This window comes from Hydra vulgaris, chromosome 02 (genome assembly GCF_038396675.1).
Source record: "Hydra vulgaris chromosome 02, alternate assembly HydraT2T_AEP".
In the NCBI taxonomy this organism is placed as follows: Eukaryota; Metazoa; Cnidaria; class Hydrozoa; order Anthoathecata; family Hydridae; genus Hydra; species Hydra vulgaris.
In genome coordinates this window covers 53,085,225-53,099,447 of record NC_088921.1, presented here as the reverse complement: position 1 = coordinate 53,099,447, position 14,223 = coordinate 53,085,225, and the positions used below count along the sequence as shown (strand labels likewise).

Below are 14,223 nucleotides of genomic sequence, written 5' to 3'. Positions count from 1 at the left end.
AACTTTGGTACTGATAGATACACAAGGACAGCACAACTCTGTTGCTATCAAAAGAATTGTGAAAGATACTTTATATAGATTTGGTATCAGCAATGATCAAATAGTATGTGCAAGTGTAGACAATGCAACCAATATGATTAGAGCAATCACAATTTTAAACAAATACTCAGGTGATGAAAATTTTTACAACAGGATACAAATGGAGAAGAAAGTGAAGCAGCTCGGGATGAAAATCCAGCCTTTATCAACCCAGAATGGTATCAACAAGTGTCTACTTACATTAAGCTGATGGGTTGTGTTATTCACACTTTGCAGCTAGCTATTTGTATGGTTTAAAAAAAACATAGATTGCCCAACTTTTAGCAAAAGTCTGTTATGTTGTAAAGAAACTAAGAAACTCACATACAATATTTTTAGCAAGGAAGCAATACAAGGTTCTTTCAAATTTGGATAATGAGACACGCTTTGGTTCTACATTCTGGATAATTGAAAAATTATTACTTTTACATCCATTGTGTGAGCAATATGCTGCAGTAGATCAGATATTCTTTCTATGTCATGAAATATGGGATAAGTCAAGTTATCTTTGTAACCTTTTAAAAAAGCCACATGATGTGACAGTTAAACTTCAAGGAATCGATATCATTCCAGAAGAGTTTCTAAAGGAATAGTTGAAATTGAAATCTGACCTAGAGAAGAATCAAGGACTATTTGTAGAAGATATTTCAAAATCTATGCAGAAATAAGAAGAAAAACCTTTTGATAATGATATATTTCTAACTGCGGTTTATGTTGATGCTAGATCTCGAATACTATTGAAAGAAAAAGAAATAATACAAGCAAAACAAGGCATAAAAACAATAGCAGAAAAAATTTATAAAAGAGATGCCAAGAATATAATAGAAAGTCAAAAAATATATATATAATGCTGTGCCATCTACAGTACTTCTTTTAGTTTCAAGTGAATCTAATTACGATGGAAAAGAGGATCAGTTTGAAAAGGAGCTTGATAAAAAAAGAAAAAAGGAAAAGTGTGACCAAAATTAATTTTGATAAAAATATTTTTAATATTTAATACTTTTAAAACAAACTTTTTGGACAACTGGAGGATAATGGAAGAAATGGGACGTTCAAAAGTGACTTCAGCTTTTGAGGGAATTTAAGAATTGAGTATTCTTCAATTCCCTCAAAAGCTGAAGTCACTTTTGAAAGAAGACAAGAAGTGTGCAGAGTAGCCACTTGTATACCTATCTCACAAGCAAGTGTAGAAAGGCTTCTACTTTTAAGTTTGTATCAAGCAATCTGCTTTCTTCACTTAAACCTGATATTTTAGATATTTTCTTTTTAAGGATGAATCAATACTTTGATTAATAAAATATTAATAGTATTTAAGTTACTGTCATAAAACATTTTCAGAGCCGCTGCGGAGCTGGAGCCCAAATTCTAATAAAGCCAGAGCTAATTTTTAGACCTTGGCTCTAAAGCCCTGAATATATCTATAAAATGACAAAACTTAACTTTTATTTTAATAATTAGAAATCTTTTTTGCTATAAATATATAAGCAAGATCGAAAAAATTTCAAAATTTATTACGCTAAGGGGATATCTTAAACCCCCTGAAACAACACCGATGACATTGCACTAAACCACTGAGCTATCAATGATATGGATTTCGGAGAAAACAAACCTAATTATAAATCTCTAATAAGCTCTACATATGCAGAAAAAGTGTGCATGTTAATTTTTGTGAAAAGGTGCGGATAAACTATATCCTTAAAAAATATTGAAGTAAATAAGGCATAGGTATAGAAATGATCTGTGTGGAATAGATAAGTATAAAAAGGGTAAGTTTGGTAAACAAGGATATATATATAAGGAAAAAATATAGAAAAGGTTGGTGTGGAATAGACTTACAAAGACCCATTTTTATGGGTCTGGTCATCTAGTTTGTAATATTTATAAAATAAGAAACAATTTTAAAAAAGTGTAAAATACCACAGGTTATTTACTCATCTATCTAATTTCACTATTTTAGTAAGCATATTAAAGGCCTCATGGATAAAACACTGAAATTGAATTCCTCAATATTTAATTCTATGATAAACAAAGTTTTTAAATTTTTATAGATGTCACTTTGTATAAACACTGGAATATTTTAATAAAATAAAATCGTGGAAAATTTTTACTTGTTCTCCAGTTTTTCCATTACTCCCAAGGATACCAATATCTCCGGGCAGACCCTAACAGGATTAAATGAAAAATGTTACAATTAAAGGTATAAACTTAAATTTTATAACTTATATAAATATATAGAGCATAAATTAAAGGTATAAACTTTGATGAATTTTTAAAACTAGAATAATATTATAAATTATTTCTCACAATTTATCAATACTATGCAAATACAATAATTTTAATGCAACTTTAAAAAACATTTGATTTAAAATCTTTTTTTGAATGCAAACATTTACTTACATCAGTTCCTTTATCGCCAATTTCACCATTATTGCCTTTGTCACCCTTTTGGCCCTAATTAAACATTTATAATCAGTATTGACTTTACTGACTAAAAAATGAAATTAAAATCATTTAAAAAATTTTCTAAAAAATTTTAAATATTATTTCTTATTATTTCTATTCATATATTATGTTATTATAAATTTATTCAATAAACTTATGACTTTACTTTGTAACATACATAACCTATAAAACAACAAGAAAACATACAAAAACATGTAAATGTGACATTTCATGACAAAACCAAGCACCTTTGTCTGGATTCGTCATGTCTGGATTCACATTTACTAAACTAAAATTGATTGTTTTTTTCTGAAGCAAAATCTTTGTTAGTCAATGTAATCACTAATTTTATAGAGATAAAGAAAAAGCATTTTTAATTATCCATACAACATTTTTGCCTTAATACCTTAGCACCCATATCTCCTTTTTCTCCTGATGATCCACTATCTCCACGGATACCCTAATAAAACAAATATAAGTATTAGGAGTAAATAAAATTTATTTTAAAAATGTTTATAATAAATAAAATAATTTAATAAAGCATATATAAAAGAAAACATTTAAAATTTTCATTTTATATTTAACACACTAAAGTAATGCTAAATAACATTTCATAACATAAAATAATAATTACATAACAAATAATAATTACATAATAAAATAATAATTACATAACAAATAATAATTACATAATAAAATAATAATTACATAATAAAATAATAATTACATAATAAAATAATAATTACATAATAAAATAATAATTACATAATAAAATAATTTAATAAGAAGTAATTAGAGTTAAAAATGTTTAAAAAACATATACAACAATCTTTTAAAAAAAATTCATCAGCATATTTCTTAACTTCTATCTGTGTACAAAACGACACATAAACATCAATCTGTTTCTTTTCTCAATGAGATTTTCCATTTGATTTAATATGAAACTTTTTGTGTTTAAAGTTTTTTTGTGTAATAGCAATAATAATAATAAAACCTTTATACTTTTCTGCTTCTAAAAGCATACACACCCGATTATAATCCACCGTGTTTAAGCAATTACATACAAGCAAACATTAATGTTTACAAAAATTTTGAAGCATTTCTGTAAAGTTATAGATTTACAGAAACGTAAAGTTATAGAGTTGTGCTGAGCTTTTTAAATAAACCATTTAATTAAATTAAACCTCTTAATTTGAGAGTTTAAATTCTTTCCACCATATTGTTTAAGTAAACCAACCTGGTTGTTTTAGTAAATTGAACAAAATTATTTTAGTAAACCAACCAAGTTGTTAAACTTGGTTGGTTTAACCAAGATAAATTTTGACTAATAATCAAACTGGATGCTCCTCTAATACTCAAGTCGAATATTCAACTCACTGTTCTATTTACACAACTACACCTTTCCCCTCCCCCTCCTCCAAACACACACAAAATATACTATTTTGTAAATAAAAGATAAAATTTTTAAAAAGTATAAAATAAATAGTTATAAAAACATACAATATAATATAATGCAACTATACGACTTTATGTAATTTATATAATAAACATACCACAAGTCCAGCAACTCCTTTAGTACCTCTAGGACTATCTCCAATATCACCCTTTATTACAAAATTAAATATCTTTATCACAAAATGTTACATATCAAAAATGAAAATATATCCTTAATAAGAATTAATAACATCATTTACATTTTTTATAATTAAATTCTAACCTTTGGACCAGGCACTCCTTTTGAGCCTGTTAAACCTTGATCTCCATTTTCTCCCTAAATAATTAAATTAAATAAATAAAAAAGAAACTAAGTTATCTCAAAGTAAACTAATAATAGATAAAATACCTTTCTTCCTGCTGGACTTATACCTGGTAGACCAGGTGCCCCAGTTGTACCCTAGTTAATGGAAAATAAGATATAAAATTAGGTAAGAAAATAAGGTAAATTTTTACTTCTTTTAACTTAAATAATAAATAACAAAGATCCTGAAAAACTGATAAAGAATTTTAAAGTTAAGAGTCATCATCATCATCATCATCATCATCATCATCATCATCATCATCATCATCATCATCATCATCATCATCATCATCATCATCATCATCATCATCATCATCATCATCATCATCATCATCATCATCATCATCATCATCATCATCATCATCATCATCATCATCATCATCATCATCATCATTATCATCATCAAAAGTTTCATTGATAAATAAAAAAATCTCATTGATAAATAAAGCCTTTTTTGGAGTAAATTAATGTTTTAGATGGCATATAAAATATAATAAAAACTTGTCATATTTGTTTGTCATATATATGTTTGATTGTCATATGTTTGATTCTCATATATCTGTTAAAATATATATGAAAATCATAAACATGTCATACATAATCAAAACCTCAGTAAACTTTTATTTTATCTGTACCTTTTTGTTAGATAATTCTTTGCAAAATATCTTTAATATCAAGTTTTATAACAATACAGGCTATAAAATATTAATTGGATCAACTATTTTCAACTTTCACAGATTTACCAACAGCTTGTTTAACTGCTTTTAACTTTAACAAATCTTAGAATCACAACAAGTTGAATTTTGAATCTAAAGTTTTTGTCTACATATTTGTCTATTCTTATTATTAAAATCATTTTTTAAAGTCACTTGTTAATGAATATAACTATTTTTCTGATTAAAATCTAAACTTTATTAGGCTTAGAATCTGGGGACAAGTATCCTTAGTTTTCTTCAAAAAAAAATTAATATATTTATAGGTAACAGAGAAAGTTGAAAGAGAAAATAAAGTAGCTTTTTTGAAAAGCAAATTTAATCAGAATTTTATTAAAATGTTATTATTATTATTTTTTTTGAAATATTTTAAATTTATAATTGAAATTAACTTACTTGAATGCCTTTTGCACCAGGAACTCCATTTGTACCACTAACCCCTTGCAAACCCTAAAGAAATTTTTTGATAATTTGAAACTGTTTGTAGCTGGTATAATTTAACAATTTAGTGCACAAAATTTAAAACATTTTAATTTGATAAAAAGTAAATAATAAAAAATAATTTTTTTTAAAAAAAAAACATTTTAAAAATGGACTAAAAAGTAAAAAATAAACTATTTCATGGGATCAAAGGACTTTGTGTATATACACAACCTGAAATATACATTAAAGTTGATGACTGAAAATGTTGGGCGCTAATAGGAGCAAGTTGCACCTAGTTGCCCAACATTTTCAGTCATTGACTTTAATGGATATTTCAGGTTGTGTATGTACACAAAGTCCTTTGGTCCCATGAAATAGTTAATTTTTTACTTTTTAGTCCATTTTTAAAACGCTCTTAAAAAGTTTTTTTTTATATATTTTTTATTATTTACTTTTCAGTCTGCTAAGAAAGTTTATTTATGCTAAACTAAAAAAGTTTGTAGTTTATTGTTTGTTTTAATTACTTTTCTTAATGATTTCTTTTATTTACGCTAAACCATCATATTAAACCAGAGTAAGTTTTGCGACGTTTATTTTAATTACTTTTTTCAAAGATTCTTCTATAGTTACACCAAAAAATAAATAAATAAACAAACCAACAAGAAAGCAAGTAAAACAAAATGTTGTAAAAGTACTAACATTCTGCCCAGGTTGGCCAGGAAAACCTTTTTTTCCAGATACACCTTTTTTCCCCTTTAAAAATAAATAAACATAATTAATATCACTGTTAAAAATCAAAAATTTGAAAAATAAGTGACAAAAAAAAAATTAATTAATAAATAACAGACTTACTGGAAACCCAACAAGTCCTTGAGGACCATCAGGACCAGGTTTTCCTATGCTACCCTATAAAAAACAATATCTTTATAGATTTTTAAATAAAAAAGACTAAAAAAAAAAATTAAATAAAAATGTAGTTATACCATTCTTCCTTTTTTGCCTGGAGTACCTTGATCACCTGGTTCACCAGCAACACCCTAATATTAATTGAGGTAAAACAACACCCTAATATTAATTGAATGTAAAATAATACCATAAAATCATTTGAAAATGTAACAACACTCTAATAAAAATTAAAAACAACACCAAAGTATTAACCATAAGTAAGATGATATCCTAAAATTATCGAATGACAATTGTTTGAAATAAAAACAACATAAAGGCAAAGCAGCATTTAGAAATTTCATTACACAATAAATCTTACTTTTTCACCAGGATGCCCTATACTTCCAATTTCACCAGGTAAACCAATATCTCCCTTAATAAAAATTGATTTAAAAAAATCAATTAAGATATTAATGACAACAAAATTGATAACATAAAACTAAATAACATGAGTCAAAGAAACAAAAAACCTGTTTTCCACTTATGCCTTTTTTCCCTTTATCTCCTTGTCTTCCTTTATCTCCCTATTTTTTGAAAACAAATTTAAAAAGTATTTATTTAAAAACAAAAAAATAAGATTTTTAAAACATAAATTGGAATTTAAATATAAAATGTTAATTATTATTTGTTAAGTCAACAATAAACTGTAAATAAAAAATAATTATTTCAATCTGTAGTCTGGAAACTATTGACAAAAACATCATTCAGAATTTAATCCCAAAATGCTTATTTTAAATTGTGTAAATCTCATTTTAAACCATGTAAATTATTGGGGTAGGATATTGACTATGGTTTTTACACATTTTCATGCTGTGTCTTGCCTATCTCAGACATTCCATAAACTAAAAGTATAACCTTTTACTATTTTACTTGATTATTTAATGCTTGTAAATTTATACAAACTATGACTTTACTCTGACCACAAAAAATTATATTTTATTTTTCATAAATAATAACTTTACAAAAACAAATGAAAATTGAAATTAAGTTAAATACTGGTAATCCAACATCTCCATCTGGTCCAATTATTCCTTGTAATCCTGGAGGTCCCTAAAATTGCACAAACTTTTGATAATTTATATACTAATTATGCTAATTATGTGCTGTTTGAAATTTTTTTGCACATTCTATTATTATAAACAACATTCTTATATTCTAAACAATAAAAAAAAAATCTTAGCTGAAAATTTATCTATAAAAAAGTATATATTATATATTTATATATAATTCTATAGAATATCTACTATTCAAACATTACTTGAATTCCTTCTGGACCAACAGGACCAATGTCACCTGGCATCCCAGCAATTCCCTAGATACAGTGCACAAAATGATAAACCATGATATTCTTTTATTAAACTGATAAATTTGAAATATAAAATATATATTTAGTAATTCTAGAAACCTTTAGTTTAGAAGTTTTTAAATTTTGTTGTTGCTGCTATATATATCATAATTATATACTTAATAATAATAAAAATTTTCTAACAATTTAATACAATAGGCACACTGAATTAATTTCTCACCATAATACCTTCAGGACCAATGTTTCCTTGTTCACCTTTTATTCCTGGTAACCCCTGCATGTATAAATAAGATGAAAACTACATACAATGATGGCACTTAACTGTTTATACAGTTGATTTCTATAAAAAAAATTTTAAATACTATCGCTTATTTATAGAAATGGAATGAATAAACTGACGTATAAGTTTGCAATATTTATAGAAATGGGATTGCAATATTGTTACTATAGATAGACTTTTAGTTTTAGTGAACCAAAATTAAAAATTAGTTTTATTTTTGAAATGGTTGACACAGTAAAATGATGTTTAATTTCAAAAATAAAAAAACATTTGTTGTTGAAATAGCTGTCTTATTAGAAAATAATTGTTTTATTACTTGGTTTTTTTACATTTTAATAATCTACAGTCTATTAACTTTCACAGTCTAATTTACAGCTTTAACAGGGTGGCCGTAAGGTTTTTAAGGAGATTTTCCAGGGAATTTAAAAAAAAAAGAATAAAAATTTCAGGAGATTTTAGGAGGATTTCAAAAATAAAGTGACACTAAAATATTTTTATTTCATTTAAAAGCTGTAAGAATGTCTAGCTAAGATAAATAAGATAAAATTAAGGCCTAAACACTGTTATTTAAAATAAACTAATATTTCTACTCATACAAAAATATCAACTTAAAATAAATCAATTTCATACTTTAGAAATTTAACATTACACTAATGACTTTATGACTAAGTAGCAAACAATAAATAATCAAAAATCATTAAAACACACAGCCAATTTCAAAAACCAAACTTCATATTTCATATTATCCAGTCATAAAAATAAATAATCATATCATTAAAAAAAAGCTGACTTAATTTCTATCAATGATTTCTGCTTTTCCGCTTGCAATGCATACTGATCTACATCATATCTGAGCTGAAGTATGGTACCTTCAAAGGTGTGAATTTGTTTACTATAACTAGTAATCTCTTTATGAAAATTTTTCAGTTTAGTATCATGGTCAGTTTTTAAGGCCTTCAGGGACTTCTCATTCTGACTGCTAAAGTATAGTTTTCATGCATCCTTGACATGTCCCATAAGTTAAGTTGTCATAGCCAATTGGGATGATTTTATATTTTCACTCCACATGTGACCATGCACAATTCTCTGCGCAGCAAGAGTAGCAGTTAGCATACTATTATCCAGAAGTTGGTCATTTATACTAAATCCACGCTCTACTGGTGCTTGGCCATGGGACAATATTAGAAACACTTGGTAAATTTTGATTAATTTCTTGAATCTTGAAGCATCTGTATATTCAACCTATCACTTTCTTTTTTGAACCCAAGAAATTTCTCCTGGTTCACTTTCACAACAGTAGTTAAAAATTGTGAATGCTCCAATTTGGCTTGATCAGCAGCAGAAGGTGATATCTTTTTATAAGCAACTAATTTCAGCAGCAACTTGTGTCAAAATAAAGTTCACACATCTCATGAGATTCCACCATGTACAAAGGTGATTAACACATCAAGTATCTGGTAAAACATGAGTTTAGCTCACTTTTTTCAACCATATATTTGCACATTGTAACTAAAAACTGTTGAACTTCTGTTTTAAATTACGTATTTGTGCATCAGTAACTTTTTTTCTAGATATCAGTAGCTGCAACTCATATTTCATTCTGAACCCAAGATCAATATTTGTGACCAACACTTGATTTTTGTTATTACTGATAAACTATCAACTTTTGATAATTTAAAAGTTGTGGATGCTTCAGGCAAAACTTCTTTTCTGATAAACTTTGCTGAACTAAGCCTCAGTAAATTCTCAAGTGTTTCCACAAAAAAAAGTGTAGGGATTATTGGTTTGGAAAACTAACAAAAATTTAACAATTTGGCAGTTTCCTCAAAAAACTGGAATTTTATAGGGATTAACACATCTTTATAGCACGAGAAAAGGTATTCATAACTGGTTATTGCGCAGGCTTACATTGACCAGGTTGCTTGCTTTTTGGTAAAATTTTTTTAAAGTCAACCATCAAAATAGTCTACAGTATTAGTAACAATTGGTAAATTTTATGGCCATATTTCCATAGCTCTCTTTGCTACTTTCTCATTTTCAATCCAACGATGGCTACAGAACTGGAGAGCAACAGATATAACTTTTAAACATACAGCAATCATCTAGGTCATATTTAAAAATTCAGAATATATTTTGCAAAAAATATCGTTAAACAATGCAGATTGATTTATTTTAAAAATTTAGCATTTAGCTGGTGGCTTTCTCATTCTTATGTTAGGTGATGATTTAAAAAGTTAAAAAAACAAATATATTACAAAATTATATTTTTAGAAAAAAACTTTTGGCAAAAAGGAGTAATTAAAAGAAAGATATCGGGTAATAACATAATACTTAACCATATATAAATATTTTAAAATAATTTTATAATTATTGTCTCTTAACCGCTCTTAAAATTTAGCTTTATATTTGACTGACATTTTCTACTCTGAAAATACAAAACTGCTTTTAGGTCAACTTAATTAAAATAAAATTTTAATAAAAATAATTTTGATATTCAGAACTTACACAGAAATAAGAAAAAAAAGCTTGAATTTTTTTAGAATATAATTTTTAAATTATTAAAATATTACAAAAATATTAAATATACATTTGAGTAACTTATTTTCTCTCAGTATACAACAGTACTAACTCTAAGTCTGAACCACTTCATTAACTTTTTTATTGATTGGCTGATAATAGCTTATGCATTATACTCAAGACAAATAAATTAGGAGAATTTACAAGTACTTGAGAAAATCAACTATACTTTAGGAGAAATTAGGTCTTTTTAGGAGGTTTTTCAAATATTAAGATATTTTAGGATTTTTCAGGAGGCATGGACACCCTGTTTAAGATTTTAAACGCTATGTATATCCACACTAAATTAAAAATTTGTATTTGTTTTTTCTTCCATTAACTTCTATACTTGCTATTAAATTTATTTTTTTAGTTCAAGTTTGGTTTTTATAGTAAGCATTCTTTTATCACACTTATTTTAGGATTGCAAAAGTTCCATACCCGAAATAACTGTGTTAAAAAATAATCTTTAAAACTTGTACGGTTTGTCAACTTGTATTCAGCATGTTTGATTAAAGATATGTTTGCAATAATCTCTATTATATAAACTCCATGACCAACAGAAATAGAATTAAAAAAGTTACCATTGTTAACAGTAACACGGGTTCAAGCCAAGCTTGTACTAGGAATACTATCAATTTAATTGGATCTTGGACCAAACTTAAAAATTTCATCAAGCCATTTACATCTCAGCAAACAACAAGATTCTGTGTAAAATCAGAACCTGACATTGAAATCAAGAAAATTCTAATTTTCAAGCAGTTTTTTACAAGACAATTTTCTAGCAGTTCAGCCTAAGGGGGCGTCCATAAAGTATGTACACTTTTTTTTCGTCGATCCCCTCCCATATTTTGCAGTACGCTTTTTGAGTACCCTCCACCTCCCTAAAAGTACCTACGCCTTTAATCAATTTATCATACATTTTATGATATTTTTTTAAATTTAGAATCTCCTTTTATATATAATCAACCCACTGCCCTCCCATCTCATATACGCCATCTGCAGACCCCTCTTCCCCTCCGAGCATACGTACTTTATAGACGATCCCTAATCCTTTGATTATGAGACAATATCTGGAATAAAATAACAGTAACAAATAAAATAACAAATACAGAATAAGAAAAATAGCATATAGAAGAACTGTGTATTTTTCTTTTGTACTTTTTGAGTCTTTTCATTAACAATCCTGCTATTAGAGTTTGAATCAAGCAAAGTTATCTATATGGTCTATAGGTTTCTGCTAAACCAAACACAGCAAAAACCATAGACCATTTTATATTTCTAAGCTATTCTCATAGTACAAATGAACAAGATCATTATTATGGTTCCCAACTTCATACCAACATAATGCTGCTTTCACAAGAGGTATCAGATTGTGTTTCTGTGACAAAAATGTTCGCCATAAGTGTAACAAAAATTTACACATTCAAGATAAAATATATTATAATAGTGAATTTCTTTAAAATTTCTCTCTCTCTCTCTCTCTCTCTCTCTCTATATATATATATATATATTGAATAAATTTTGAAATAATAAACATATTTGACACATACAATGAAATATTGGCTCATGAATTGTGCACTCACAAAATACAATCATCTGTCAGATATTATGTTCCTTTCATAAAAGTCTTTGTAGAAATTATATTAAACATGATATGATATAAAATATGGTAATTATATTGAACAAATTATATTGAATAGAATATAATATAAAATATGGTAATTATATTGAAAAATTTGAAAATGCTTGTTTTATGTACCATAGCACCTGGCTCTCCAAGATCACCATCATCACCAACTTGGCCCTAAAAATAATTTTTGTACTAATAAACCTTTATATAAAAAATGCTTTGACTTATTAATATTTGGTTATTACTTTAAAAATAACAAAAATGTTTTTATATTATTTTTATAGAAAAAAAAAACAAAAAAACAAGATCAACACTAACCGACTCTCCAGGTTCTCCATCACTTGCAGATATACCTTTTTCTCCCTAAAACAAAAATTATCAGCTTATCATGTTTTTAATTTTAAAAATAACAAAAAAATAAGGAAATACCTAATGATTGTACAAATGTGTACTCATAATACTTATTTTCTAATTACCCTTAACAAGATAGGTATGTGTTATTAAACATGCTACTCATATTACTTGTTGCCTTACCCATACAATTGCAATTTACAAAATACCTGTTTTTAAGCACATAATCTACAAAACATGATTAATTGCTTTTAACAAAATAGGTACCTGGTTACAAATGGTCCACAACTTTAAAGCTATTGGTTGTTTTACACGGTGTCCACATTAATGGTATATAAATAGTTGCAAAAACCAAGGCTTCCAGCAATATTTTATTTATTTATATTCAACATTTGTAAAACTTTGCAAACTTCAAATTTATTAATGCAATCAACGGTTTATAAATTTTATTTTTTCAAATTAGTTACTATTTAAATTTCAAATCAAAACCTCATTAAACTGTATTGCATGCCCCCATTAAGTATCAAGGGAAAAAGTACTGGTTTATTGAGACAAATAAATAATTATTACCTTGCTTGACATAAAAGCATACCTTGTTTAATAAAAAATCATTTTAATAACACAAGCATGTAATGATAATTTTGATATATAAAAAATTTTTTTAAATTTTACATACAATTGTTGGTAAAAAAATTAAATATTGCTTGGCTTTTTTTCTATATTATAAGTTTTTAGTTAATTATTCACTGACTTTTTAAAAAAAAAATTAAATTGTAATAATCTGTATATTCACGAAATTAAACATTTTTATTTATATAGTTATAGACAAAACATGATTGTGTAAAATTTCGAGAAAATAAATATTTTTATGTTAAAAATACCAAATTACAAAATAACGTTTCTACATTGTTTTGAGTTAATTATTTAATTAAACTAGTTTTATGGTAATTTAGTAAATTCTGATAGTTAATAAGGATAAGTATGAAAATACAAATACAAATACAAAGAACTTTATAATGTCAAAACTCTCATAAGTATGAAAATACAAATGCAAATACAAAGAACTTTATAATGTCAAAACTCTCATGTCGAATAGAACACTTTCTCAAGCAAAATGTAAGTAATATAAAAAATTTCAACAATGCAATCTGTTCAATATTGTTTAAAGACTTTGTTTGCATTAGTTTTATACATACTTATATTATTATTAACACTATCATTAAATCCAAACTGTTAATTATAATAATTATTGATACTTTCATTCTACTGCTGAGGTCAAAACTCATTATATGAGTCAATAGTACTTATTTATAGAATGAAAATTGTTTAGAACAATAAATGAACCATACAAATTTATAAAAGTATAGCTTCTAGAAATAATAATGATTTTAACTTTATTACTATTTTATATTAGCTTAAGTACTTAAAAATTATTTTATATTAGCTTAAGTACTTACAAACTATTTTAATTTTATGTCAGATCAATCATAGAAATATTAATGCAACTAAAATTAATAAATCCCAAAAAAAAATTAAATTAAATTGGTTTGAAAATTTCAAAAGATCCTTAAATGTGTTACGAAAGAATGTTAGAACTTTATTTACAACATATTATTATTTATTTACAACATATTATTATTTATTTACAACATATTATTAGAGCTTTGATGACAACAACTGTTAGAGCAAACGGCTTTG

At 26.1% G+C, this 14,223-nt stretch overlaps 1 protein-coding gene across 2 annotated transcripts in view; it reads right to left on the bottom strand.

Annotated features, from left to right (window-relative positions):
- LOC100204954 (collagen alpha-1(II) chain) overlaps positions 1-14,223 on the bottom strand; it is an 86,912-nt gene that overhangs the window by 19,691 nt on the left and 52,998 nt on the right. For both annotated transcript variants that reach the window (XM_065791359.1, XM_065791360.1), the window contains exons 28-44: positions 12,493-12,537; positions 12,304-12,348; positions 7,926-7,979; positions 7,658-7,711; positions 7,396-7,449; positions 6,870-6,923; positions 6,719-6,772; positions 6,438-6,491; positions 6,307-6,360; positions 6,154-6,207; positions 5,428-5,481; positions 4,364-4,414; positions 4,238-4,291; positions 4,074-4,124; positions 2,927-2,980; positions 2,476-2,529; positions 2,187-2,240 (exon numbers count right to left, since the gene is read on the bottom strand). In XM_065791359.1, the coding sequence (XP_065647431.1) occupies positions 2,187-2,240; positions 2,476-2,529; positions 2,927-2,980; positions 4,074-4,124; positions 4,238-4,291; positions 4,364-4,414; positions 5,428-5,481; positions 6,154-6,207; positions 6,307-6,360; positions 6,438-6,491; positions 6,719-6,772; positions 6,870-6,923; positions 7,396-7,449; positions 7,658-7,711; positions 7,926-7,979; positions 12,304-12,348; positions 12,493-12,537 (894 nt within the window). The remainder of the gene's footprint in view (positions 1-2,186; positions 2,241-2,475; positions 2,530-2,926; positions 2,981-4,073; positions 4,125-4,237; positions 4,292-4,363; positions 4,415-5,427; positions 5,482-6,153; positions 6,208-6,306; positions 6,361-6,437; positions 6,492-6,718; positions 6,773-6,869; positions 6,924-7,395; positions 7,450-7,657; positions 7,712-7,925; positions 7,980-12,303; positions 12,349-12,492; positions 12,538-14,223) is intronic.